We start from the raw sequence: 27,226 nt of genomic DNA, 5'->3' as shown, positions 1-27,226 counted from the left end.
ACACGTCCTCAGTAAGCTGTCAGCAGGCATGTTTAACTCAAGGGGACCAAACTCTGAAAATTACTTCCTGACAATCCTGTCAGTGGCTAATTACAGTTTCACTGACATGAAAACCAACATGAAAATAATGTATAGCCTCTTTTAAGTCATGAAGGCAGATATATTCTATCCTCTTATTACAGGGGATCCTCAGGAAAATTTCCCAAATGGAACAGCAAACAGCCTGCAGCAGCTGTCAATTTCCCTGCCTGTGAGAACAGGGGGTATAGTTGATTATGACCACTGTCTCCTCTCCTGCATGTCCATATTGGAGAAACAGGCTGTCCATGGGAAAACAGGCTGTGTCTACTCATTCCCTGGTGAGAGCCCTCTTTGAACAATCCCATGCTCCTTTGATATGGAAGCTTCCCATGAAAGCGATCTTCATTTGTCTGGGACTGAGGAATTTAGGGGGACATGGAGCTTTAAGTGCTAAAACTGGGTAAGACCCAGAAGCACTGGAAAGAGTTGGTCACTCTAAGGGACAGTCCAGTGGGCACTGTGGAGATTGAGTAGTTAAAGCTGCTGAGACCCCTTGTTGTCCATCCCAATACCATGGAGCCTGGGCCCTGGGGGCTCAGGACTACTGTGCATTCCCACCTGGATCTGGTAGCCAGGAGCAGTGAGGATGGCCCCAAACTAAGTGCTATTTGGGCCTTGTCTCAGTCAGTAAGTATACTACAAAGTTTATGTTATTTGGGGGTGGGGAAAAGAATCAAATTGTGGCCTGGCAGCTCCAAATCTGGCAGTTCCTTCAACACTACTCTCCAAACTTTTCTGATTGCATAGCCCTAACAGTTGCACAGCCCCATAAAAATATGCACACATCCTCCTGTAGCAGAGGAGGCCCTTACAGGACCGTACTTGAGCAGGACATGAACTTCCACTGTGTTAAACCATGGAAAATCTGGGATTTATCTATTAGCACAGCTAATACATTCAACTGGAAAAGAATATCATATTCATTATAAAACAAACATAAAAATTAAAGGATGGAGGGCCAGGAAGCTGGTTCATGCCTATAATCCTGGGCCTTTGGGAGGCAGAGGCAGGAGGATCATTTGAGCCAGGAGTTTGAGACCAGCCTGGGCAACACAGTGAGACCTCATCTCTATAAAAACATAAAAATTTTTTTTAAAAATTTAGGGCTGGCCGGGCGCGGTGGCTCAAGCCTGTAATCCCAGCACTTTGGGAGGCCGAGACGGGCGGATCACGAGGTCAGGAGATCGAGACCAGCCTGGCTAACACGGTGAAACCCCGTCTCTACTAAAAAATACAAAAAACTAGCCGGGTGAGGTGGCGGGCACCTGTAGTCCCAACTACTCGGGAGGCTGAGGCAGGAGAATGGCATAAACCCGGGAGGCGGAGCTTGCAGTGAGGTGAAATCCGGCCACTGCACTCTAGCCTGGGCGACAGAGCGAGACTCCGTCTCAAAAAAAAAAAAAAAAAAAAAAAAAATTTAGGGCCAGGAGCAGTGGCTCATGCTTGTAATCCTAGCACTTTGGGAGGTCGAGGCAGGTGGATCACTTGACGTCAGGAGTTCAAGACCAACCTGGCCAATATGGTGAAACCTTGACTCTATTAAAAATACAAAAATTAGCCGAGCATGGTGGCACGTGCCTGTAGTCCCAGCTACTCAGGAGGCTGAGGCAGAAGAATCGCTTGAACCCAGGAGGCGGAGATTGCAGTGAGCCAAGATCACACCTCTGCACTCCAGCCTGGGCAACAGAGCAAGGCTCTGTCTCAAAAAAAATTTTTTTTAATTAAAGGATAGGATTTTAAGAATCAGTATAAACAGATGCTCCAATATTTTCCTCACCCTCCCAGTGGATTACTTAGTGTATTCCTTCAATGTGGGCACATCACTTGGGAGACCTGTGGCCTAAAACTTTTTATGAATATTTTTCTATTTGACGGTGTCCAATGAACACAATATGCAACTTTGCTTGCAACAACTTTGTTCAGAAAATATGAAACATTCTCCTAAGGGAAAACCTCAGGAGCCATTTCTAATGCCATGCTCATAGTAGATCTTTTTCTAAATAAAAACAGACAAAGCAATTCAAAGGAGGTTTGCTTCTTGCAGGTTTTTTGTTTGCTCCTGATTCTTTCTCCTCTTGTTTAGGTGACTCACTGAAGCAGTGGGCTGCACACTGCCATGAGCCGCTTGTACTCTGAATGGATGACCTGGCCTTGGTCTTCTGACTTTGGCCCCGGGCGGTCTTTTGGATGATTACACTGACTGGGATCAGAGCAACAGGTTAATATGCTCAGAAAAGGCTTGGGATGAGAGGTTGCTGGAGTTAATCTTTTTATAGAGATGTGTAACTGTCTAAATTGCTCCTTGTCAAGTAACTCTGAGTGGGGACACAATAGGTAGGTGGTGGCTGGTGGCAGGAGGGCATGAGTCCCACCACTGCCCTTCAGTGTTGCTGCTTGTAGGGAACACGAAGAGCATGCAGGGAAGGGAGATTTGCATTTCCTCTGCATCCCAGCTCCTTCTTGTCCCCTGATCACTTGGAGAATCTCCCGGCTTATGTGACAGATGCTGCTTGGTATCTGCAAGGACAATGGAGTTTGAGGAGCTCATCACACAGAGTCACTCCGTCATTTTGGGAGATCCCTTTTTATTTTTTTATTTTTTTTTTTTTTTTGAGATGGAGTCTCACTCTGTCACCCAGGCTGGAGTGCAGTGGCGTGATCTCAGCTCACTGCAACCTCTGCCTCCTGGGTTAAAATGATTCTCCTGCCTCAGCCTCCCGAGTAGCTGGGATTACAGGCAGGTGCCACCACGCCCAGCTAATTTTTGTATTTTTTAATAGAGATGAGGTTTCACCATGTTGGCCAGGCTGGTCCTGAACTCCTGACCTCAAGTGATCCACCCGCCTTGGCCTCCCAAAAGTGCTGGGATTACAGGCATGGGCCACTGCACCCAGCCCCTAGCCCTTTATGATAAGTGAGGGGATAAGGGCATCTAGTGCTTTCTGCTATTGTCCATGATGGTTACGCTTGTAAGAAAATAGTAATATGTTTACTGTCTCTTTTTCTTCTACTTTTTTCCACTCATTGCAAAAGTCAGTGGCCCACATTAATGTAATCTTATAGTTGCAGAATATCTGAGAAATCACTATTCTTGTAAATTTTCCTTTCTCCATAGTTTTTAGACATGCATTAAGGTCACTCGTTTTAATTTCCAAATTTCAGAATCAGAATTCAAAATGACATTGAAAAGTTCATAAAATGTAAAACAAAAAAAAACAAAAAAACCCAGAATCACAGTAGAGTGAGAAAAGGCTAATATTTCTAAAGGGTACCAAGATCCACGATGATTAGGCTTACCTGTGCCTTATGGCAGGTTAATTTTGGAATAGGAACTGAATAATTCAGCATTAAGCAAATAGGAGTGCATTTGCAAGAACTAAGAGGCAATTCTTCTGCCTTTACCAGCACCAAAGAAAGCATTATTATACTAGATACACATCTAGACTCCAGGTTTAGAAAGAATATTAAAAATTTTTGTCTAAAGAGAACCAAAATTTCTAAATGGTTGGAGAAAAAAAGGTGAAGAATTAGTGCTCCCTAGCCTCAAAATCCAAAAGATAAAAGATGCTTAATAATGGTCTTTCAGCACATGAAAAGGAGTGAGGTCAGCAGCTATTCTCCCCTTCCAGTGAAGGCAGAATCAGAGGAAATGTATTTAAATTGCAAGAAGATCGATTTATTACTTGGATCTACTTTTTAGATTTTATAAAATGACTTTCCTCTAAAGGGATCAAGGTGCTCAGATTAGACAAGATAGAATTTTCTAAGTTCAGCAATAACATAAAGGAACGGTCCTTGGTGAAATTATAGTTACTATTTTCACAATTTTAAAAAATTGTGAAAGACAGCAAGACTCTAGAGACTGTCATCTGTAAGTCGTCTCCTGTAAGGAAGGGAAGGGAAGAGGAAGTGGGTGGAGATTCTAAGGAGCCCAGGGCTAGTAACTCAGAAAGGCTGGACTCCATATCAGCTCTGCTCACAAATAGATACCTAGCCTGAGATGACCTTCGAACAAGAAACAGTCCTTTAGGATCAGTGAACCTTGAAGTGACTGCTGATGAGATGTCGAGGTCCACCTAAAGATAGAATTAGTCATAACTTTGGGCTTCTTGGCTATGCTGAGGGCAAAATCAGCAGGAGAAAAGAGTAGGGAAAAGGCCAGACCTCTAAGCGATAAGTCCTTCCAAAGAGGCAAAGGGAAACCAGCGCTTCTGGTCCAGGAGGGCCAGAAAAGACAGTGCATTCCTCCTCCAGGAAAAAGAACAGATAACCAAGTAGGCTTTGGACTGAACTGTTATTCCAGGGAATTCTGCTCTAACTACTTCAGAGAAAGTCTAAATGGCTTTGCAAGCAATGACTCTGATCTGGTTTGGCCTGATTCATCCTACACCTTAGAATCTAAGGCAAAAATTGGGCTACGGCTGTGGAAAATTCAAAAAGAAATTCGAAGTATGGAGTGGAGCCATCCCCAATCATTCTTCAGTGAGAAACCAGGGGAACAATTGCTGTGTGGTTGCTCAAGGTATTTCCTGGCTCCAAATCTGTCCTGATTATTGATCGTCATTTTTTAACCACTCTCTGTTCTACCATGATTAATCCAACAAAGCAAAACATTTCTAACAAGGAAACTGGGTTTGTATACAGTACTTACTTTATAAATAGTAACTGGAGAGAAATACTTGGAAGTGGTGTTCAGTTTTATTCCTGGGACAAGAGGAATCCAGATATAGAAGAGGAGGGAGAGCAAAATAACTTCAAAGAAAGTCAAATTTGTGGAAACTATGAGAATAAAAATAGAACCAAGAAGTGGCCCAGGGACTTAGCCTACTGGATACCCAGTAGTTTCCAACAAGAAATTTTCAGATCATGAAAGACAAAGTGGGAAGATCTGGAATTTCTTCCTGTGATGATTTTTATAAATAGCATAGTGTCTCCCAAACTTCAAGCATTAACCTAACACTGTCAAAGTTTTAGCCTTTTAATGTAGCACTATCTTTCTACAAATCAGCTTATTTTTGCTGAAATTAGGAAAAAACAAATTTTATATTATTACAAGTGCGGACAGAGTATAACTTTCTAAATAAAGGATAAGTATAAAAATAAACCCAATGAAAACAAAAAGTTACTAAAATTCTAGTTAGACACTATTGATTGCTGAAGGCTCTGAGCATGAGACTCTTTCTCTGTCGAATAGGGTATAAACCAAAAATTAAATTCTAAGGCCCCCCAGCCATCTGAATGGACTTCCTCCCCAGCCGGGGCTCTTTTAAAATTTAACCTGAGAGGCTGTTTCAGGTCATGATGGAAAGTGAGAGTCGGACATACCCCCTTATACCTCTTCAGCATTAACAGCAACACGGACTTTAAGTCTGATAAGAAACATTTTACAAGCTATTCTCTCTGAAGCCTAGTATCTGAAGGCTTCCTCTGCAAATAAGAACTTTGGTCTCCATAATCCTTTATCTTAACCCAGACATTCCCTTCTGCTGATCCCAGGTCTTTAGATAAACTCAACCAGTTGTCAACCAGAAAAAATTTTAAATCTACCTTTAAGCTGGAAGCCCCCTGCCCCCACCCCACCCCACTTCACATTGTCCCACTTTTCTGGACAAAACCAATGTATTTCTTAAATGTATTTTATTGAAGTTTCATATCTCCCTAAAATGTATAAAGCCAAGTTGCACCCCAACCAAACTGGGCACGTGTTCTCAGGACCTCCTGAGGGCTGTGGCATGGGCTATGATCACTGATATTTGACTCAGAATAAACCTCTTCAGGCTGGGTGTGGTGGCTCATGCGTGTAATCCCAGCACTTTGGGAGGCCGAGGAGGGTGGATCACTTGAGGTCAGGACTTTGAGACCAGCCTGGCCAACATGGTGAAAACCTGTCTCTACTAAAAATATAACAATTGCGGTGGCTCAAGCCTGTAATCCCAGCACTTTGGGAGGCCGAGACGGGCGGATCACGAGGTCAGGAGATCGAGACCATCCTGGCTAACACGGTGAAACCCCGTCTCTACTAAAAAGTACAAAAAACTAGCCGGGCGAGGTGGCGGGCGCCTGTAGTCCCAGCTACTCGGGAGGCTGAGCCAGGAGAATGGCGTAAACCCGGGAGGCGGAGCTTGCAGTGAGCAGAGATCCCGCCACCGCACTCCAGCCTGGGTGACAGAGCGAGACTCCGTCTCAAAAAAAAAAAAAAAAAAATATAACAATTAGCCGGGTGTGGTGGCACGTGCCTGTAGTCCCAGCTACTTGGGAGACTAAGGCAAAAGAATTGCTTGAACCCAGGAAGGGGAGGTTGCAGTGAGCCAAGATTGCGCCATTCCATGCCAGTCTCAGCGACAGAGTGAGATTCTGTCTAAAAAATAAATAAATACATACATAAATCTCTTTAAGTATTTTATAGCGTTTGACTCTTTTTGTTGACAAGGGAAAATGGGTGTGCACAGGATGTCAAAAACATGTGGTGATGACTTCCTGCTAAACATGGCAGATAGAACCCATATTCATTTCTCCTCACTTCTGCAGCTTCACTAAAATGCTGGTAAAAGAAAAAAAAAATAGATATAAGTAATCAAGAACAAAGAGAATGAGAGCAGATCACAAGAATAAGAGAGAGGAAGTGAAGGTGATCTGGCTGCAACATCGGTCACCCCATCAATTGCCAGGTTGATTCAGCTGATCTGGCTGGCTAGGTGGGTGTTCCCTTCCTCCCTCCCCACTCCATGTGTGTCCCTCCCAAAGCTGCATGCTCAGTCAAAGAGGACGGCCATCCTCGATACAGGAGGACCAGTTTTCAGTCAAGGGTATATGAGTAGCTACGCCCTCCTGCTAGAACCTCCAAACAAGCTCTCAAGAGTGGAAGAGAGACATTAGCAAATTTGTGCAGGAAAGACAGCATATGGAGGAACAGTGGCTGGACTGGTAGAGTGCAGAAAGCCGAAACCTACGTGCCTGCTGAAGGAAGAAGCCATGAAGACTGAGACCATCCTTACCCCAGAATCAAAAGAAGCTCAGGAATTGGGCACCCCACGTACCTTAGAGGCCAAAGGCTGGAACATAAGAGTGGTTGAAAGACTGAATAAGGAGGGCTTAGCTGCCCTCCACCTATGCTTCCCACTCCTGAGCCCCACCCTGCTCCCCATCACAGGAGGTGGGAGGCTTATTGCCTGGAGAAACAGAACCAGAGGCTATTGGGGACTTCAGGAACAATAGAGGGTGGGGGTAAAATTCTGTCCTGAAAACAGTCAGAATCTGCATGCTGCACACTGCACAGTCGAAAAACCTTCCTGTCTTTACCTACTGCACTCTCTTTTTTTTTTTTTTTTTTTTTTTGAGACGGAGTCTCACTCTGTAGCCCAGGCTGGAGTGCAGTGGCCGGATCTCAGCTCACTGCAAGCTCCGCCTCCCGGGTTCACGCCATTCTCCGGCCTCAGCCTCCCAAGTAGCTGGGACTACAGGCGCCCGCCACCTCGCCCGGCTAGTTTTTTTTTGTATTTCTTAGTAGAGATGGGGTTTCACCGTGTTAGCCAGGATGGTCTCGATCTCCTGACCTCGTGATCCACCCGTCTCGGCCTCCCAAAGTGCTGGGATTACAGGCTTGAGCCACCGTGCCCGGCCACCTACTGCACTCTCAAAAGTCAGGCCTATTATCCTATCTCCAACCCTCTTTCCTTCAACTGCTGAAGGAGGTTTAAAGAGTTGTCTCTAGAGAAACCGAGTGGTACCAGGAAGATTACCTACAGATACTTTGGGGGTTCTCCAGAAAAAAGCTGCCTCCTGACCAATCGTAAGCCCCAGCCATGCACATGGAGCTTCCACATCACTCTCTAATGCCTCTTTCTTAACAGCCAGTTGAGAATTATTAATACCTGATGTTTGGGTAAAACCCCTAAGATCTCCTTTATTCAGATCTTTCTGCAGGACCCTTGTCATCATCTTGACCTCCTAATGCCATCAGGGCTCAGTCCTCTTTTCTTCTTTACCTACTGATATGGTTTGGCTGTGTCCCCACCCCAGTCTCATCTTGAATTCCCATGTGTTGTGGGAGGGTCCTGGCAGGAGTAATTGAATCATAGGGGCAAGTCTTTCCCATGCTATTCTTATGACAGTGAATATGTCTCACAAGATCTGATGGTTTTAGGCCGGATACGGTGGCTCATACCTGTAATCCCACCACACTTTGGGAGGCCAAGACAGTCGGATCACCTGAGTTCAGGTATTCGAGACCAGCCCAGTCAACATGGTGAAACCCTGTGTCTACTAAAAGTACAAAAAATGAGCTAGGCATGGTGGCAGGCACCTGTAATTCCAGTGCTCAGGAGGCTGAGGCACAAGAATTGCTTGAACTTGGGAGGTGGAGGTTGCAGCGAGCCAAGATTGCGGCCACTGTACTCCAGCCTGAGCGACAGAGTGAAACTCCACCTCAAAAAAAAAAAAAAAAAAATCTGATAGTTTTTAAAAGAGGCATTTCCCCTGCACAAGCTCTCTTTTTTTGCCTGCTGCCATCCGTGTAAGATGTGACTTGCCTTTCTCCATGATTGTGAGGCTTCCCCAGCCACATGGAACTGTAAGTATAATTAAACCTCTTTGTTTTTTAAATTGCTCAGTCCCCGGTATGTCTTTATCAGCAGCGTGAAAACGGAATAATACACCTACACACACTCCCCTAAGTGATTTTATCCAGTCTCATGGCTGTAAATCATCTTCCTGTGCCAATGACTCCTGAATTTATATTTCCAGCTCAGATCTCTGTCTTAAAATGCAGATTTTTTTATCCAGCTGCCTCTCTGCTTGGAGGTGTAACCAACAATGTATTTGTCAGTTTATGATGCAATCATAAACAATCCAAATAGCTTAGTAGATCATAATGCTTAAGGCCTCTCCTTGATGGTAGCATAAGCCACATCTCAAACACAACACGTCAAGACCGAACCTCCTAATACTTCCCCAAAACCGCTTCTCCTGCAGCCTTCTCTGTCTCAGATCATCACAACATCATCCTTTGGGATGGATGCTCAGGCCAATAATCCAAGAACCATTCTTGACTGTTCTCACACTTCACATTCATTATGTCAGAAAATTCTATTGAGTCTACCCTCAAAATATATCCAGAACCTGACCACTTGCCATCATTTCACTGCTATCTCCCTGGCTCTAGCTGACAGAGACAGGAGACAGCCAAGGGTCCCTGGTGAAACCCCACCCTCAACTCTAAAAAAGCCTGAAGGCTGAAAGGCCGGACTGCTCATCCAGCATGAAACCCGCCACCCTGAGGGAGAAGTGCCCCTGTTCGCCCACCCTTTCCAGACTGATTCTTCCTGAATAAAGCCCGCACGCTCACTGGGGGAACGGGGAGGAGCCACAGGAAGTTCACACCTTGTGCAGGGGGAGGAGCCTGGTCTCCAGCTCGTGGATGGTGACCTGGAATCAACCTGCGAGGCAGGGGCCTGTGAGTAGGACCCCCTCTCGCTTTGCTGAGAGTTTCTTTTTCTTTTGTTTTTTCCTTTACATCCAATAAATTCTGCTCTACTCACCCTTCAATGTGTCAGCACGCCTAATCTTTCCTGGCCATGTGACAGGAACCCAGTTTTAGCTGAACTAAGGAGCAAAAATTCTGCAACACAGCTACCATCATCTCTATATAGATTTCTAAATGAATTTTGCTATAGCTTTCTAAATGAATTTTGTGCTTCTACCAATGCCTCCATACAGACTCTTCTCAGCAAAGCAAACAGAATTCTCCTTTTAAAATATAAGATCGCCGGGCGCGGTGGCTCAAGCCTGTAATCCCAGCACTTTGGGAGGCCGAGACGGGCGGATCACGAGGTCAGGAGATCAAGACCTTCCTGGCTAACACAGTGAAACCCCGTCTCTACTAAAAAATACAAAAAACTAGCCGGGCGAGGTGGTGGGCGCCTGTAGTCCCAGCTACTCGGGAGGCTGAGGCAGGAGAATGGCGTAAACCCGGGAGGCGGAGCTTGCAGTGAGCTGAGATCCGGCCACTGCACTCCAGCCCTGGGCGACAGAGTAAGACTCCGTCTCAAAAAAAAATAAAAATAAAAATAAATAAAATAAAATAAAAGATCATGTCACTCTTTGCTTAAAACCCTGTCATGACTTTCCATTTCACTCAGAGAAAAGCCAAAGTCCCCTACAGTGGCCTTTAAGGCTCAGTGTGACGCAGCCATCTCTGACCTCTCTGACTTGACCTCCTCCCACTCCCTGCCAGGCTCCTCCTCTGCAGCCCCCTGACCTCCTGACTAACCCACTAGGTGTATCCCCAGTTAAGGGCTTTTCCCTGACTATTCTCTCTGACCCAAGAGCTCTTTCTCTACATGTTCACAAATGCCATCTTCTCAGCAGGACCTACATCCATGGCCCTATTGGACATCACAAACCACCAACTCACCCCCCAGGAACCCATCCCATACCCTCTTACAATGCTATCTTTTTTTGTTTTCTTTTTTTTAGCACCGATTGCCTTCTAACATAATATATGATGTTCTCTTTTATTTTGAGTTGGAGTCTTTCTCTGTTGCCCAGGCTGGAGTATAGTGGCATGATCAAAGCTCACTGAAGCCTTGAACTCCTGGGCTCAACCAGTCCTCCCACCTTAGCCTCCCAAGTAGCTAGGACTACAGGTATGCACCCACACGTGGCTAATTTTTTAATTTTTTTTTCAATAGAGAGAGCGGGCTCTTGTTATGTTGCCCAGGCTGCTCTTGAACTTCTGGTCTCAAGCAGTCCTGCCATCTGGGCCTCCTGAGTCCCTGGGATTACAGGTGTGAGCTACTATACCCAGCTTATATTATTTTCTTATAATATCATCTGCTTATTGTTTATTTTCTGGCTTCCTCAGCAAACTCCAAGAGGGCAAGGATTTTTGTCGGATTTGTTCATGGATCTAGGCCAAGCTATGACAACAATGCCCAGTACACAGAGGTGCTCAATAAATATTTAATGGGTAAATAATAAATACAAATGAAAGACAAAGGCAAAAAAATACAAGAAGATACTTGGAAGAAACAGAAATGTTACAGAGAATTTTTTAAATAATAACTAAAATCCTCAAATATGAGAGAATCAACTGCATCAATGAAATAAAAAAATGATGGCTTAACATCAGTACCAACAACTAAAAAACAATCCGAGAATAAAAATAAGTTACTGGAAATTAAAATTATGATATCTGAAATTTCAATAAAAAGTTAGAAGTTGAAGAAATTCCTCTGAAAGAACAAAAATTCAAAAATATGAAAACCTGAAGATAAAAGAAAACTAGAGGATCAGTCCTGGAGGTTAACACACAACTAGTGTGTGTTTTAAGAATGAAAGAACAGAGAAAATGAAGGAGAGGAAATTTGGGGGAAAAAATAATATTTAAAAATATTCTGGGCCAGGAGTAGTGGCTCACACTTGTAGTCCCAGCACTTTGGGAGGCTGAGGTGGGCAGATTGCTTGAGCCCAGAAGTTCGAGACCAGCCTGGGCAACAAGGTGAAACCTCATCTCTACCAAAAAATATAAATATTAGCAGGGCATGGTAGCACGGACCTGTAGTCCCAGATACTAAGGAGGCAGAGGTAGGCGGATTGCCTGAGCCTGGCAGGTCAAGGCTGCAGTGAGCTGAGATCATGCCACTGTACTTCAGCCAAGGCGACAGAGTGAGACCCTGTCTTAAAACTAAAAAAAATTCTAAAACAGAAGGACGGGAGTTTTCAGGCTGTGAAAAGGCCTCACCTGGGGTTGAGCACAGTGAAGAAAAAGTCTCTCAACAAGCACAATGCTATTAACATCTTGGGACAGCAGGCCGGGCAAGATCCTGAAGCTTCCATAGTTTCCAAACAAAAGGTCCAGAATCAGAATAGCACAGAACATTTCAATAATATCAACGGAAACTAGGAAGTCATGAAGCAAACTTTTTCAAAAACTCTGAGGGTAAGGATTTCTAATACAGAAATGTATGAAACCAAGCCATCCCTTAACTGTGAGGCAAGATAAAGGTGCATTTTCAGATATGTGAAGTCTCAAAACTTTACCAAACATTCACCCTCTCTCAGGAAGCTTCTGAAGGGCACACTTCACTAAAATAAGAGAGAAGGCCAATAAACAGGAAAACAGGAGGTCCAGGAAATCCAAATCAGGAGAGTATAAGGGAAATTTCTAGGATGGTGACAGGAGTCCCAGGACAGCAGCTGTGCAGCAAGCACCAAGAGCATCCCGCAGCTTGGAGCAAAAAGTGGAGGACTCAGGCAGAAATGACTTCAAGACAGAAAAACGTATTACTAGATTATCTAATGCATTTGAATGTAATGAAAGGAGATTTTCAGTTCTGCAGAAGATTTGGGCATGAAACTAAGCAAACAAAGAAACAAAGAGACAATTATTAACCCTAGGGGAAAAAAAATTGCACAAGAAGGAAATGTAACCACAGTATACTATATGGCTCTGCTTTCAACATTATTTTCTTAATCACAATAATATAAACATTGGCTATTGGTTTAACTCAACAGAGTGATATAATGTTACTGGAAGGATGAGGTAAGGAAAAGAGGAAGTAAAGGAGCATGAAATTCTTTCTTCCATGAAAAGAAGCCAATTGACAATGTCTAAAATTTGTGAATCAATAAATAGCAGTGAAAGTATAATGTTTAGAAATACAGAAGTAAATACCCAAAGTAGTAGTCAAAAGGGGTTACCTCTAGGAATAGAGGGTGAGGGGAGGTAGGGACAAGAAAGAGTTATTTGTTGTCATAAAACCTGTAATTCCACTTTATTTTCAGATCATGTACATGTATAACTTTGATAAAAATAAACATTAATTTTGAGGTGTGGGACATGCTGGCTCCAAACCAATACTTTCCACTTGATATAAACATAAGGATTCAAAGACAATTGAGATGAGAATGACTCCTCATCATGTAGTTCAATGTCATTTAAAACCAAGGCTACACACCTCTTACAATTATCTCGTGTACTCCCGGTGGTATTCACCCCACACTTTCAAGCCTAGGGAGTAGTCTGTAAAACCCGCCTTGGAGCAAGTGGGTAATCAAGAGACCACTGTTATCATCTCAAGGACCAAGGCCTGCCAAAATTGATTCAAGATGTAATAAAAAGCCTGCCTAGTCCAATAATCATTAAACAATGCAAATCCCATAATTTAAAAATTTTCCACAAGAAAAACATCAGGCCCAGATTATTTTAAGGCAAGTTCTATACAACCTTGAAGGAATACACTCTTCCAACCTTATTAAAATTCTCTGAGAAGAGGCTGGGCACAGTGTAATCCCAGCAATTTGGGAGGCTGAGGTGGGCGGATCGCAAAGTCAGGAGATCGAGACCACCCTGGCTAACATGGTGAAACCTTGTCTCTACTAAAAACACAAAAAATTAGCCGGGCATGGTGGCAGTCGCCTGTGGTCCCAGCTGCTTGGGAGGCTGAGGCAGGAGAATGGTGTGAACCCGGGAGGCGGAGTTTGCAGTGAGCCGAGATTGCGCCACTGCACTCCAGCCTGCATGACAGAGTAAGACTCCATCTCAAAAAAAAAGAAAAGTTATCTGAGAAAATAGAACAGGATGCTTCCTCCAACTCATTTGAGACTAGGTTCATCTGTATCAAAATGAGACAAGAACCAGACAAGAAAGGCAAAGTACAGGCCAATCTCACTAGTAAACATATATGAAAAACCCCAAGATTGTAACCAAAGAACCCAATGATATATCAGTAGTGATGCATGAAATGTTTCTTAAAGCACTTATTTTGGGGGATGAAATATAAAGGACGCCCTAGCATTCTTGCAGCAGGCAAGTTCATGATGTTTATGGTGGAACATTCTGTGTGGGTCTGGAAAAACAAGAGCACAAGATGATCAAAAACATGGTGCATGCATGTGAGCTGGCAAGATTTCTCATTCTTACAGGTTTCTGATTTTAAGAAATGGTTCACAGAGAAACTGGCAGAAGATTAATCCTGATCTACCCCTGTTTTGAAGTAGGGAGGAAAAAAGAAGATAGAAAATTGTAGCATAACTAATCCAACTTCAGACTGTTGTGGTCTCACAAGGCTCCAGGGGGCCTCTTTGACCCAGTGACCCTGCTTGGGAGACACAGCAGTCCCTCCTGAGATCCCAGCCTTTTCTGTAAATACACCCTGCTGAATTGGTAATAGATGTGGGCAGAGACTTCATGTCCCGAACCCTTCAAACTTTATGGATTCTGAGAACAGTCTTGGCTGCGAAGAGTGACTTGTTATAACTAGATATTGCACATGAACTTAGGGTCTTCTCCATACCCCTTTCCCCTAGTCAGGAATTGTGTCTCTATGAAAGGCACAGATCCATGAAGGGTGGAAGAAGCATTACTTACTGTGCCCGAAATACTCTCTCAAACTCTGGTGACCCAGTGACTGCTGGGGGTGTAACTTTGTATTTTAATCTTGCCTTTCCAACTTGCAAAGCAAAATAACCTGCAAATAAAGGGAAATGTTGCGTTAAAGATGGGGCACGTCATTAGTCATTAGCGAAATGCAAATTTACATCACAATTAGATAGTACTACATACTTATTAGAATGTTTAAAATCAAAAAGACAGATGATAGCAATTAAAAAAGACAGACAGGAGAGGATATGAGAACAACTGAAACTTTCATACAATGATGGTACAACCACTTTGAAAAACAGTTTGGAAGGGAGTCTTTTAGTTAGACGTACCTCCAATGTATAACCCAGTCATTCCACTCATAGGTATCTCCCTAAGAGAAACGAAATTGTATGTCCATACTCTAGGGGCCAAAGCCCTTGGCCCCCTGGAGGTTCACTGAAAATCACTGACATGAGGCAGATTAATTAACAGAAGTTAAAAGAAAGATCACACACATTTATTTCATATGTATACATAGCAGCCTTCAGAACAAAGACCCAGCCCCACAGTGAGGTACAGAAATTCATATGCCATCTTGAGGCTACAGAAATGTGATAGGAAAATAAATCTCAGGACCCCAAAATCACTAAGCCAAGGGAAAAGTCAAGCTGAGAACTCCAGCAGGCAAACCAGCCTCCCATTTTAATTCCTAAATAAGATAGCTACAAAATACAAATTGCCCACAAGGAAACGCTTATCTTCACAGGTGCTGTGAAAGTCATCCCTCTGCTCACCTGAGACAAATGCATATCTGATTGCTTAAGTAAAAATGCGCCGGTCAGTGGCTCACGCTTGTAATCCCAGCACGTTAGGAGGCTGAGGCGGGTGGATCACCTGAGGTTGGGAGTTAGCGAGACCAGCCTGACCAACATGGAGAAACCCTGTCTCTACTAAAAATACAAAAAATTTGCCAGGCATGGTGGTGCATGCCTGTAATTCCAACTACTCAGGAGGCTGAGGCAGGATAATCACAACCCAGGAGGCAGAGGTTGCGGTGAGCCGAGATCATGCCATTGCATTCCAGCCTGGGCAACAAGAGTGAAACTCCATCTTAGAAAAAAACAAAATGCAGATTCACTGAGCCAGACTAAATTGTGTATTCAGTGAAAGGCTTATCAAGGACTCAAAAAATGTAACCTTTATCTCTTATCTATCTATGACCTGGAAGCCCCTGCTTTGAGTTTTCCTGCCATACCTGAACCAAACCAATGTACATGTTGCACATATTGATTGATGTCTCATATCCCTCTGAAATGTATAAAAGCAAGCTGTACCCTGACCACCTTGGGCACATGTCATCAGGACCTCCTGAGGCTGTGTCACGGGCATGTCCTTAACCTTGACAAAATAAACTTTCTAAATTGGTTGAGACTTATCAGATATTTTGGGTTCAGAGAAACAATGCAGGCTCAGAACATGGCCAAAAAAACAGATTATGGTGGTAAGTCAGGTTTTAGTGGCAAGACAGGATATGGGAGGGGAAGAAGAGGAGGCTCAGCTAGCCGAGGGGGTCATGTTATGCAGATGAAATCTCACAGATGGTAGCCCCTCAGAGGAAATAGATGGTAAGTGTTCCTTCCAGATCTTTACAGGTGTCAGACTCCATTAATCTCTCCCAGATCTGGACAAGGGAAGGCCTGGCTGCATTAACGGAGATTCTCCACAATGCAAAGTTCCCCTACAAAAAAACAGCTTTGCAGGGCCATTTCAAAATCTGTCAGAGAAATCTATCTTGGGTAAAATATTTTTATTTCCTTCAGTACAAAGAATTGTACACAAATATTCACAGCAGCTTTGTTTGTAACAGGAACAACTCTGTGATGGCTAATTTTATGCATCAACTTGGCTAGCATATGGTGCCTAGCTGTTTGGTCAAACACCAGCCTAAATGTTGCTGTGAAGGTATTTTTTTAGATGTGATTAATATTGAAATCAATTGATTTGGAGTAAAGCAGATTACCCTCCTTAATGTGGGTGGGCCTCATCCAATCAGTTGAAGGCCCTAGGAGGTAAGACTGAGGTCCCCCAAAGAGAAAGGACTTCTGCCTCCAGACTCCCTTCAACACCAGATTGTAACATCAACTTTTGCCTACCAGCCTTTCCTGCAGATTTCAGACTTGCCAGCCCCCACAGTTGTGTGAGCCAATTCCTTAAAATAATTCTCCGTGTGTGTGTGTCTATGTGTGAGTATATGTATTGATTCTGTTTCTCTGGAGAACCCTGACTCATATGAGTGTCCATCAACAACTGAGTAGATAAATAAACCATGATAGAGCCATACAATGGGATACTACTTAACAATAAGAAAAAGGAATAAACTATTGATAACTCCCAAAAATGAGTGAATCTCAAAATAATTATGCTGAATGAAAGCAAGGATTTTTTAAAAAGAGTACTACCATATAATTTCATTTATATAAAATTCTCAAAATGCAAATGAATCTATAGTGACATAAAGATTGCCTGGAGATGAGGAAGCCAGGAGGGAGGGGCCACTAAAGAGAGCAAAGACCACCTGGTGCCCATGAAGCTGACCATCCAGAGGCCGAACTCCTCATCCGAGGAGTTTAGAAGTAATTGATCTTCCCTATATCTAAAGCCAGTTTCAGGCTTCTTTCCCTAAAATTTATATGTAACTAGACTTTCTCTACCTCTATACGTCTCTGGAATGCATGCATGACGAAACTCATTGTGCAACCCTTGCTGACATTACGACACCAAAATGTCTACAAATGTAATCATTCATCATGACATTCATGGCTAATATGGACCAAATTACCCCTAAGCTCTTGCTTTAAGGTCCATAAATACCCCTAAGGAAAATCCCCCCCCCCACCCCCAGCACACTCAGTCCTCTCGCTGAGGCAGCCCGTTGCATTCTTCTGCAGCTTTCTCTCAATCTAATAAAACTTTCCTGTTCAAACCTATACTGTTGTCGGTAAATTCTTACTCCCTGTGGGCCAATCACTTTCCATTGCCAGGGCTCTGATACCCTTTACAAGGTAACTTCGGGGATGATGGCTCCCTGCCTGCCGAAGTTTCCCTGTTATAAAACAGTATGACTTTCTTCTCCTTCATTTCATTAGATAATCAACTCTGATGCCTGGGTCCACCTTCATCTTGTGATGAGTTCTGTGGACTTCTTTCACTTCCGCATCCACACTTCCTCCTCTGTCAGTTTTTGAGCCCTCAATAGGTCTTGCCTCCTGTCCTTAACTTCCTCTTTTTACCCCATAATAAACTTCTGGCATTCAAACTGGGCAAGGAACACTCTTAGGGACCTGCCAGCCACCTCAAGCATGGAAATAAAGAAAAACTCTTGAGTTCCTTCAAGGGAAGTTCCAAGCACCTTGCTAGCCTTCAGACCCGCTAAGCGAGAAGGTAATAATAGTTTAAATAATAGTCACCCAAATAAGATAGAGTTACAAGATGTTCGGTTCCCTATAGAAACTAAAGGCAACATCTTAACACAGGTTCTTAGTTGAACACAGGTTCAGAAACCAGGACCCCTACCAGATGGAAAATGCTGACCACTGTCACACAGACCTCAGCTAAGCGGGAACTGAGGACTGAATTCTGACCACCATTCCCTGTTCTAAATCTCCTCCTGAGGGGCCTGCAGAGAATCACACACACAGGTTAAACCTTGTGAAAGGAAAATAAATCTCGGGACCCCCAAATCACTAAGCCAAAGGGAAAAGTCAAGCTGGGAACGCATTGGACAAACCTGCCTCCCATTCTATTCCTAAATAAGATAGTCTCATTCTGCTGGAGTGCAGTGGCGTGATCTCAGCTCACTGCAATCTCCACCTCACAGGTTCAAGCAATTATCCTGCCTCAGCCTCCCGAGTAGCTGGGATTACAGGTATGTGCCACCACGCCCAGCTAGTTTTTTGTATATTTAGTAGAGATGGGGTTTCACCATGTTGGCCAGGCTGGTCTTGAACTCCTGACCTCAAGTGATCCACCCGCCTTAAATACATATTTGATTGCTTCCTTTGATTCAGTAAAAGGCTAGTCAGAAACTCAAAAGAATGTCTCCTATCTACCTATGACCTGGATACACACTTTGAGTTGTCTCGCCTTTCCGGATTGAACCAACATACATCTGACATAGATGAATTGATGTCTCATGTCTCCCTAATGTATAAAACTAGGCTGTGCCATGACCACCTTGGGCACATATTGTCAGGACCCCCTGAGGCTGTGTCACAGGCACATCCTTAACCCTGGCAAAATAAAATTTCTAAATTGATTGAGACTTGTCTCAGATACTTTTTAGTTTAGAACCTTAACATTTCTTTCTGCTGACCCCAAGATTTTAGACAAAGCCTTGCTCCCTTAACCAACTGCAAACTAAAGAATCTCTGAATCCACCTGTGGCCTGTAAGCCCTTGTGTCAAGATATCCTGCCTTTTGGGGCCAAACCAAGGTATAACCTCCAAGGATTGATTTATTATTTTTCCATTACCTTCTGCTTTCCTGAAATGTACCCCTGCCTTTAAAAACCCTTGCTTGGGCCAAATCTGGTGGCTTACTCCTGTAAGCCAGAATGTTAAGAGGCCGAGGTAGGAGGATCCCTTGAGACTAGGAGTTCAAGACCAACCTGGGCAACACAGTGTGACCCTATCTCTATAAAACAAATTTTAAAAACCCATTTAGGTGTGGTGGCTCACACCTGTAATCCCAGCATTCTGGGATGCTGAGGCAGGAGGACTGCTTAAGCCCAGGAGTTTGAGACCAGCCTGGATAACATAGTGAGACCCCATGTCTATACAATAAAAATACAAAAATACAGGTGTGGTGATGGTACACGCCTGTAGTCCCAGCTACTCAGGAGGCTGAGTCAGCAGGATCGCTTGAGCCTGGGAGGACAAGGCTGCGGTGAGCCAGGATCGCTGTACTCCAGACTGGGTGACAGAGCAAGACCCTGTTTCAAATAATAATAAAATAAATAAAATTGTAAAACCCTTGCCGGAAAGCAATTGGGGAGTTAGGGTCTTAAGCGTTAGCTGCCCAGTTCTCCTTGCTTGGCACCCTGCAATCAATGCCTCCCTTTCTGTCACTGCAAATCCTGGTGCTTGTGTTTGTTTCTGTGTGCTGGGTGAATGGGCCCACGTTCAGTTGGGTTACAGCACCTATTACTTCCCTTCACATTATTTCTTTCAGTTTTAGGTCCTTACCAGTTGTCTCCCCCACTATCCCCTTGTCTGACTTGTTTTAGTACCTCAATATCTGTTTCCCATGTGCTAATGTTTTAAAAATGGCTTCCTTTTAAAATTCCACACCAAGTGCGTAGTTTGGGTCTCTCCCTGTGTTAGAGTATTCGAGGCAATGTGTTTCCTATATGACCTCCCCTCTCATAAGAAGTCAATATTGATCCTGGTGGAGAAAGGGCTCTCAAAGCAGGCTCTTCCCTTCCACTAATTCCCTTTTGCTACAAAAAGCTGTTGTTTAGGATTTAAACATTGCCACTGAATATCTAAAGTGTGTAAATGCTGGCCGGCCCAGTAGCTGACACCTGTAATCCCAACACTTTGGGAGGCTGAGGCGAGCGGATCACTTGAGGTCAGGAGTTTGAGACAAGCCCGGCCAACATGGTGAAACACCATCTCTACTAAAAATACAAAAATTAGCTGGGTTTGGTGGTGCACACCTGCAGTCCCCGCTACTCGGGAGGCTGAAGCAGGAGATTTGCTGAAACCTAGGAGGCGGAGGTTGAAGTGAGCTGAGATCGCACCACTGCACTCCGAGTCAAAAAAAAAAATGTGTGTAAATGCTTGGGATTGGAGTTTTTCTCATTCATACTGCAGCCTGAGAGAGCAGAGTGAGGAGAAGGAATGTACAGATGGGCCCTGACTGTCTCCAACCCTGGGCTCCATCCCTCCAGGGCAGCATCAGTCTGGAAAGGCCAATGACTCATGGACTCAGCTAAAGGGATTTGTTCTTTGAGGGGGAAATGAGGACTTGGCCACCCTGCACCTGCTATTACCATTGCTTCTAACATGCTTCACAGCCTTGCAGAAAATACTTGGTGCGTCTTCCTGTTTCCACCTATAAAATGGAAATAATGAAAGATATGTGCTCCTAGACTTATGAATTAGTAATGCACAAGAGACTAGAGCTTCAAAATGAGGCTGGTAGTAAGCAAACTTTAAAAATGCTATATTTTCCTATGCTAATTGCACCCAGTGGGCATCTGTTTGTGACACTAGCAAGTGTGAGGAATGAGCTTCAGTAAATGGAAGAGGTACTGAGATATCCCACCTACTCCCAGCCCAGCCCCAAGAAAGAGGATTCAGCTGGGCTCACCTCCAGCCCAAAGAGAGAGAAGCCCTTCTGTTCTCTCAGGTCAGGGGCCTGAGAGAGACTATGGCTATTTTTGGAATAATATGATGACAGTGGGGCCGGGTGCGGTAGTTCGTGCCTGTAATCCCAGCACTTTGGGAGGCTGAAGTGGGTGGATCACTTTAGGTCAGGCGATCAAGACCAGCCTGGCCAACATGGTGAAACTCCGTCTCCACTAAAAATACAAAAATTAGCCAGGTGCAGTGGTGTGTGCCTGTAGTTCCAGCTACTCAGGAGGCTGAGCTGGAAGAATCACTTGAAACTGGGAGGCAGAGGTTGCAGTGAGCCGAGATTGTACCACTACACTCTAGTCTGGGCCACAGAGTGAGTCTCCGTCTCAAAAAAACAAACAAAACAAAAACAAAAACAAAAATTAGCCAGGCATGGTGGCGTGCCTGTAGTCCCAGCTACTTGGGAGGCTGAGGAGAATTGCTTGACCTTGGGAGGCGGAGGCTGCAGTGAGCCGAGATCACACCACTGCACTCCAGCCTGGGCGACAGAGCAAGACTCTGTCTTAAAAACATATATACATGTATATGATGACTATATGATGAGAGTGGGGTGCTATTTCACCTTCTTTTCTGTAGTTTCAACTTTATTTCCCTTCTGAGTTCATTAAAACCTCTTGAAAATAATCTTCTTTTGCTTTGCCTGTCTTTCCTCTTTCCCTAGCTTTCTCCAGAGATACACATGTGCTGGGGAGAAACCAAAAATAAAATCCTGAGCCCCCAAACAACTGAACAGACTCCCTCTTGGCCAAGGGAACCCCAGAGAGACCTGAAAAACTGAATTCCGTGAGGGGAAGGGAGGTAGGACACACCTGGTTGTGCCCCCGCCCTTTTGGAGTTTAGGCACAACTGCCCAGGATTAAGGTTAAAATGGAGATCATAAGACTAACAAAGCCAGCTGCAGTAAGAAGACACCAACTTGTAGACAAGACCTAAGGCCTTGCAAGGCAATGGTTAACTTACGCCCTACAAGCCATCAAATCTCATTAGGCCAGTTCTTTTAAATTAACCCAGTGTGTGGCTTACTTTTCAACTGACTCTGGCATAGCATCACATGACAGATCTCTTTATTTTTTTTTATTTTTTTTTTTTGAGATAGGGTCTCACTGTCACGCAGTCTGGAGTGCAGTGGCACGATCTCAGCTCACTGCAACCCATGGGTTAGAGCAATTCTCACACCTCAGCCTCCCAAGTGGCTGGGATTACAGGTGAGCGCTACCACGCTTGGCTAATTTTTTGTATTTTTAATAGAGACAGCATTTCATCATGTTGCCCAGGCTGGTCTTGAACTCCTGGGCTCAATCTGCCCACGTTGGTCACCCAAAGTGCTTGATTAAAGGCATGAACCACCATACCAGCCACCACCTTAATGTAAGCATTTCTTTGTGCTGAATTCCAGTCTTTAAACAAAGCTTTACTCCTTTAACCAATTGCAAATTCGAGAATCTGAGTCCACTTATAACCTGTAAGCCCCCTGCTTTAAGATATCCCACCCTTTGGGGCTGAACCAGTAGATACCTTCCATGTATTGATTTATGTCTTTGCCTATAATTCCTGCCTCCTTAAAATGTATAAAACCAAACTGTAACCCCATTGCCTTGGGACCACCCACTGAAGGTTTCTTGGGTTTGTGTTTTCTCCAAGCCATGGTCACTCATATTGGCTCAGAATAAACCTCTTTAAAAGACTTCGCAGAGTTTGGTATTTCTGTTAACACCCCCGAAGGAAATCAGAATATTGCACCTCAAAATATGACTGAACTAAAGAAGCGGCCTCAAGGTCTTTGTGACCTCTCCACTGCTTCCTGTCTCAACCCGTGGTCTCTACCAAGGCCCAGGATAAGGCTGGGCAGTCCTCTGAAGCTCCCTTATCTACCTAGAAACCAGACCCCCTAAGACAAACACAATTGCCTGCCCTCTCCTCCCTCAGACCTCATTATCTCATGTGGAAAAGAAGACCGAGGAATGCACACACCTGGACGAACTTTCCCACCAGATTAAGCCTGCCCCTCTGGCCCATCAAATTCCAAAGAGAATCATTGGCAAGTTACTTTGTCTCCCAGTCCATTCATTCTCCCTAATAATCGTTTACTACCACGCGAAAGAATTGTCTGCATTCTACATTTCCTCCCTCCCCTGTGAAGAACAGTATATAAGCTGCTGTACCCCTTTGGATTATCGGGCAATCATTCTCTCATGCTGTGCATATTTAAATAAATTGTCATACCCTTTCTCCTATTAATCTGCCTTTTGTCAGCTGATTTTCAGTGAACCTTGTGAGGGTGAAGGGGAAGCTTTCTCTCTGCCCCTTACCCCCTGTGATGCCCACCCAGCCACAGCTGGGTTCCTTCACCCTGTCGCTACCTCTCCATGCAGCAGAAACTTCTCTCTTTGAAGAAGGAACTTAGGATGGGAACTGCCAGTGCTAAGCGCCTACATGGGGCCAGGCACTGTGGTGGGATTTCCTCCCCAAGGTCCGATTAAACCCTCTTTGATGGTGACATTGAAGGGCAGTGTATCCTGAACAGAGACACCTAACTGGGAAGTGGCTAGACTAACAGATACAGCTGTCTGTCTGCAAAACCTAAGCTGCTTCAACCATGGCACATGGTGTCCCAACTCCATGAACACCAGACTTGCAAAAGGAGCAAATTCTGGCCCTGATGCCAGCTAAACAGTTGTGTCTTCCTCTCTCTGTCTCCTTTGTAAACCAAAACTAAAATTCTAAGCCACCCAACCATCTAAATGGAGTCCTCCTCTCAGCCAAGGGCACTCCAAAGTTAACCTAAAAAAAAACGAGTTCAGGCCATGATGGGAAAAAGGTGTCAGACGTGCCTCATTATATCCTCCTCCCGTTGGAATTCAGGCACAACTGTCCAGCATTAACATTAAAACAGACCTTAATGTTAGTCCAAACTGCACCATTTTGTAAGCCCCCTGCCATTTCACAGACCTTAGTCAAAGTGAAGCTTGCCATGAGAGTTCAGGCCCTGAGAAACATCCTGCCAGCACCTGACCACAAGACACATCCTTATCATACCCTGCCAAGCAAAGTCCCAACTGAAGAAATATCCCTGTCAAATCCTGCTGGACAAAGAGCCCAGGGAACATCCCTGGCCAAACCATCTGACCATAGGAACATCTTATCAATATCCTCCAGGGCAGCAGACCATACTGCCCAAACCCCTCCCGCCCATACCTATACGTACCCCGCCTGTAAGCAACGGTGGGCTCTGGCATTAAGCTGGTCCCCAACCTCCACAGGTTTCTGCAATATACCTGTGCTGTTGTAAAGCCTGTGTGTGTGCATGTGTGTGTGTGTGTGTGTGTGTGTGTGTGTGTCTTAACCCTAACCTTCCCTTTAAAAAACTAACACTTAAGACTTTTTGTAGCAATAAGACACCAAATTCCAGTCTGACTCTAGTATAGTATCACATGACAGATAGCAGGCCTTGAAAGAAATTGAAGTATTTTACCCTAAAATATATTTTCGTCACGTCCTGAAATGGTCCTGCAAAGTTGTCTCTTGTGGGAAAAGTCTACATTCTGTAGAAAACCCCTTTCCCTTTCCAGGTCTTTTCTCTGATCCAGGAAAGAATTAACAGAGTCTGGCACCTTTTTAAGTCTCATAAGAAACATTTACAATCTATTCTCTCCAAAGGCTGCTACCTGGAAGCTACATCTGCATAGTAAGAACCTTGGCCTCCACAACCCCTTATCTTAACGCAGGCACTCCCTTCTATGGATTTGAAGTCTGTAGATAAACTCTTTTAATCAATTGCCAATCAGAAAATCTTTAAATCCACCTATGACCTGGAAGCCCATGCCCCACTTCCAGTTGTCCCGCCTTTTGGGACCAAACTAATGTACATCTTACATGAATTGATGTCTTATGTCTCCCTAAAACGTATAAAACCAATCTGTAGCCAGACCCCTTTGGGCAGATGTTCTTAGAATCTCGTGGGGCTGTGTCACCGGCCACTGATCCCTCATGTTTGGCTCAGAATACATCTTTTCAAATATTTTACAGAGTTCAACTCTTTATCAATCTTTTTTTTCTTTGAGATGGAGTCTCGCTCTGTCACCAGGCTGGACTACAGTGGCACGATCTCAGCCCACTGCAACCTCCGTCTCCCAGGTTCAAACAGTTCTCCTGCCTCAGCCTCCCTAGTAGCTGGGAGTGTAGGAGTGTGCCACCACGCCCAGCTAATTTTTGTATTTTCAGTAGAGATGGGGTTTCACCATGTTGACCAGGATGGTCTCGATCTCTTGACCTCATGATCCACCTGCCTTGGCCTCCCAAAGTACTGGGATTACAGGCATGAGCCACCGTGCCCAGCCCTAACGCCTTATTAAACATTCCCTGTCCACCATTAATCATCATTCACCCAGTCTCCTCTCCTCTCTCCCCACCTCTACCCCCTCCTCCATCCAGCCCCCTGACATTCTGGCCCCAGTTCACACAGCCTCCTGCACAAGCAGCAAACAGGGAGGATGAGCACCTCTGTCAGACTTGGGACATCTGTGGACCTGCTCCTGTGCCCTCTGCAGGCCTAGGATAAAGGCTCATGCAGGTTTGGTAGCACCTGTGAGTCAGGAGGGGTCGCCTTACACCTGGTAAATTAGGTTTAGCCTAAAGTTGCCTTCTGACATATTTTAAGTTCAACCTAAAGGTCCTCCGTACATTGTGAACTGTACGCTTCCATTTTCTGGGAGTCACTTTCCTTTTTCTGTCCATAAATCTTCTTCTACCACGTGGCAGCCCCAGAGTCTCTCTGAACCTATTCCGGTTCCCCAGGCCCAACTGTGACTCGTTCTTTGCTCAATTAAACTCAGTTAAATGTAATTTGTCTAGGATTTTCCTTTTAACAGATCTAAGTGTTTCTTTAATTAGAAACAAATATCCTGCTCTTCTCCACGACTGATTGTGTGAATCAAACCACAAAACGTGAGTCTGAAGGTTCAAGATCTTCATACAATCTCAAAACAGACTGGCTAGGCAAGACATTAAGTGTGCATGGAGGCCTGGACTGGATCCTCAGCTGTGAGGCCTTCCTGCTTCTGGCTGTTTGTGTAGCCTGCGCCGTCTACAGCTTGGCCCTATTTCCAAGTACAGGCACACTTGGAAATATAAAGAAATATGCATGCTCGGTAAGAAGTCTTGCACTCTTGCACTGGGACCCCTTTCCCCAGCTGACACTGTAGGTAAGATAATATGAATTGAGCAAATGTGACTCCCACGGAGTAAAAGCCCTCTATTTAACCAGGCAGTCGGGATATTGAATAATCCTAGTGGGAAGCTGTTTTAAAATTTAGAGCTAATTACTTAATCTCAAGCTCGTATTTCTGAAGGAAGTTTTTTTCAGCCTGATAATCATACCACCATGGGCAGTTTATTTAAGAAAACACATTAATTAAAACAACGTTCAAGAAATCACAACCAGGTTTAGAAGCAGGCACGTTTCCTTTGGAACACTTGTAATTAATATTCACACCACTTCCTGCAGGTTAGCAGGCTACTAATGCTCGTTTGAACGGACTGTGGGTCGTAACCACAGATGATGCAGAATGGCTGAGCTCTGAGGCCCCACAGCGTTCCAGTTGGGAGAACTAATCTCTGGAATGTTCTCAGTCTCTGCTTGCCCCTGGGAAGGAGGGGAGCAGGCAGCATGGGTGACCCTGAGGCGACTGTGCTCTGAGGACCCAGAGCCACCTGCAAGGGCAAGCAGGAAACAAAACACCGGACCTATCTCCCTCCCTCCCTATCCTCTCTCCCGCAAGCCCTGTCTCTCACACAGGCGCGCGCACACACACACACACATACACACACACACACACACACACACGAACTTCCCATGCCTCTTACTTTGCTGACAGGCCGAGAGAATAGAGACAGCAGCCAGCAGGATCGAGTTCCCGGCCATCTTTCTCACGGAACTATTTGTAGAACGCAGGGGAAGATAAGAGGCGCTTCTTGACTTTGAATGCTGACCTTCCTTATCTGGTAAACAAAGTTGGGGAAGGGGGGGGAAAAAGGCTGATTCAAGCGGCTAAATGACCTTTGCCCTGGAACAGAAGTCAGGAAGGCAGGCGGGTCTGGCGCTGCCGGTCACAGATCTTTCTGGGGCTGGGAGTTGCTTCCGGCGTTTGTTTTAAGCCTCTCCCATGGCCGGCGGGCAGGGCTACAGCTCACTGTGGGACCAGCCCTCCAGCCGCAGCGCCACAGTTACACTATCTTCTCTGCCAATGCACAGACTCTCTGGATCCCTTTCATACCCACGCCCTTCCCTCCCCGGGCCTTGCTGAGCCCTTTCTCACCTCCTGTGGAAAGAGTGAGAAGGAAGTACTTACTTAATCCTGATGAAATT

The 27,226-nt window shown here is 44.7% G+C and overlaps 1 protein-coding gene across 12 annotated transcripts in view; it reads right to left on the bottom strand.

Annotated features, from left to right (window-relative positions):
- MGST2 (microsomal glutathione S-transferase 2) overlaps positions 1–26,987 on the bottom strand; it is a 58,896-nt gene extending 31,909 nt beyond the window's left edge. For 9 of the 12 annotated variants that reach the window (XR_006698016.3, XR_006698018.3, XR_006698019.3 and 6 more), the window contains exons 1-2: positions 26,725–26,987; positions 14,450–14,549 (exon numbers count right to left, since the gene is read on the bottom strand). Coding sequence is in view for 3 of the 12 variants with exons in the window: in XM_015450496.3 (XP_015305982.1) it covers positions 14,450–14,549; positions 26,725–26,782 (158 nt within the window). In the remaining 9 variants the exon portion in view is untranslated. Of the gene's footprint in view, positions 1–14,449; positions 14,550–14,793; positions 14,831–26,724 lie in introns of those variants that run through there. The other 3 variants (XR_012435123.1, XR_012435124.1, XM_045391862.2) reach the window with 1 other exon arrangement.
- Between the last annotated feature and the right edge of the window lie 239 nt (positions 26,988–27,226).

Source organism: Macaca fascicularis, chromosome 5 (genome assembly GCF_037993035.2).
Source record: "Macaca fascicularis isolate 582-1 chromosome 5, T2T-MFA8v1.1".
In the NCBI taxonomy this organism is placed as follows: Eukaryota; Metazoa; Chordata; class Mammalia; order Primates; family Cercopithecidae; genus Macaca; species Macaca fascicularis.
The sequence above is the reverse complement of the archived record's forward strand: the minus strand, read 5'-3'. Positions and strand labels throughout refer to the sequence as shown.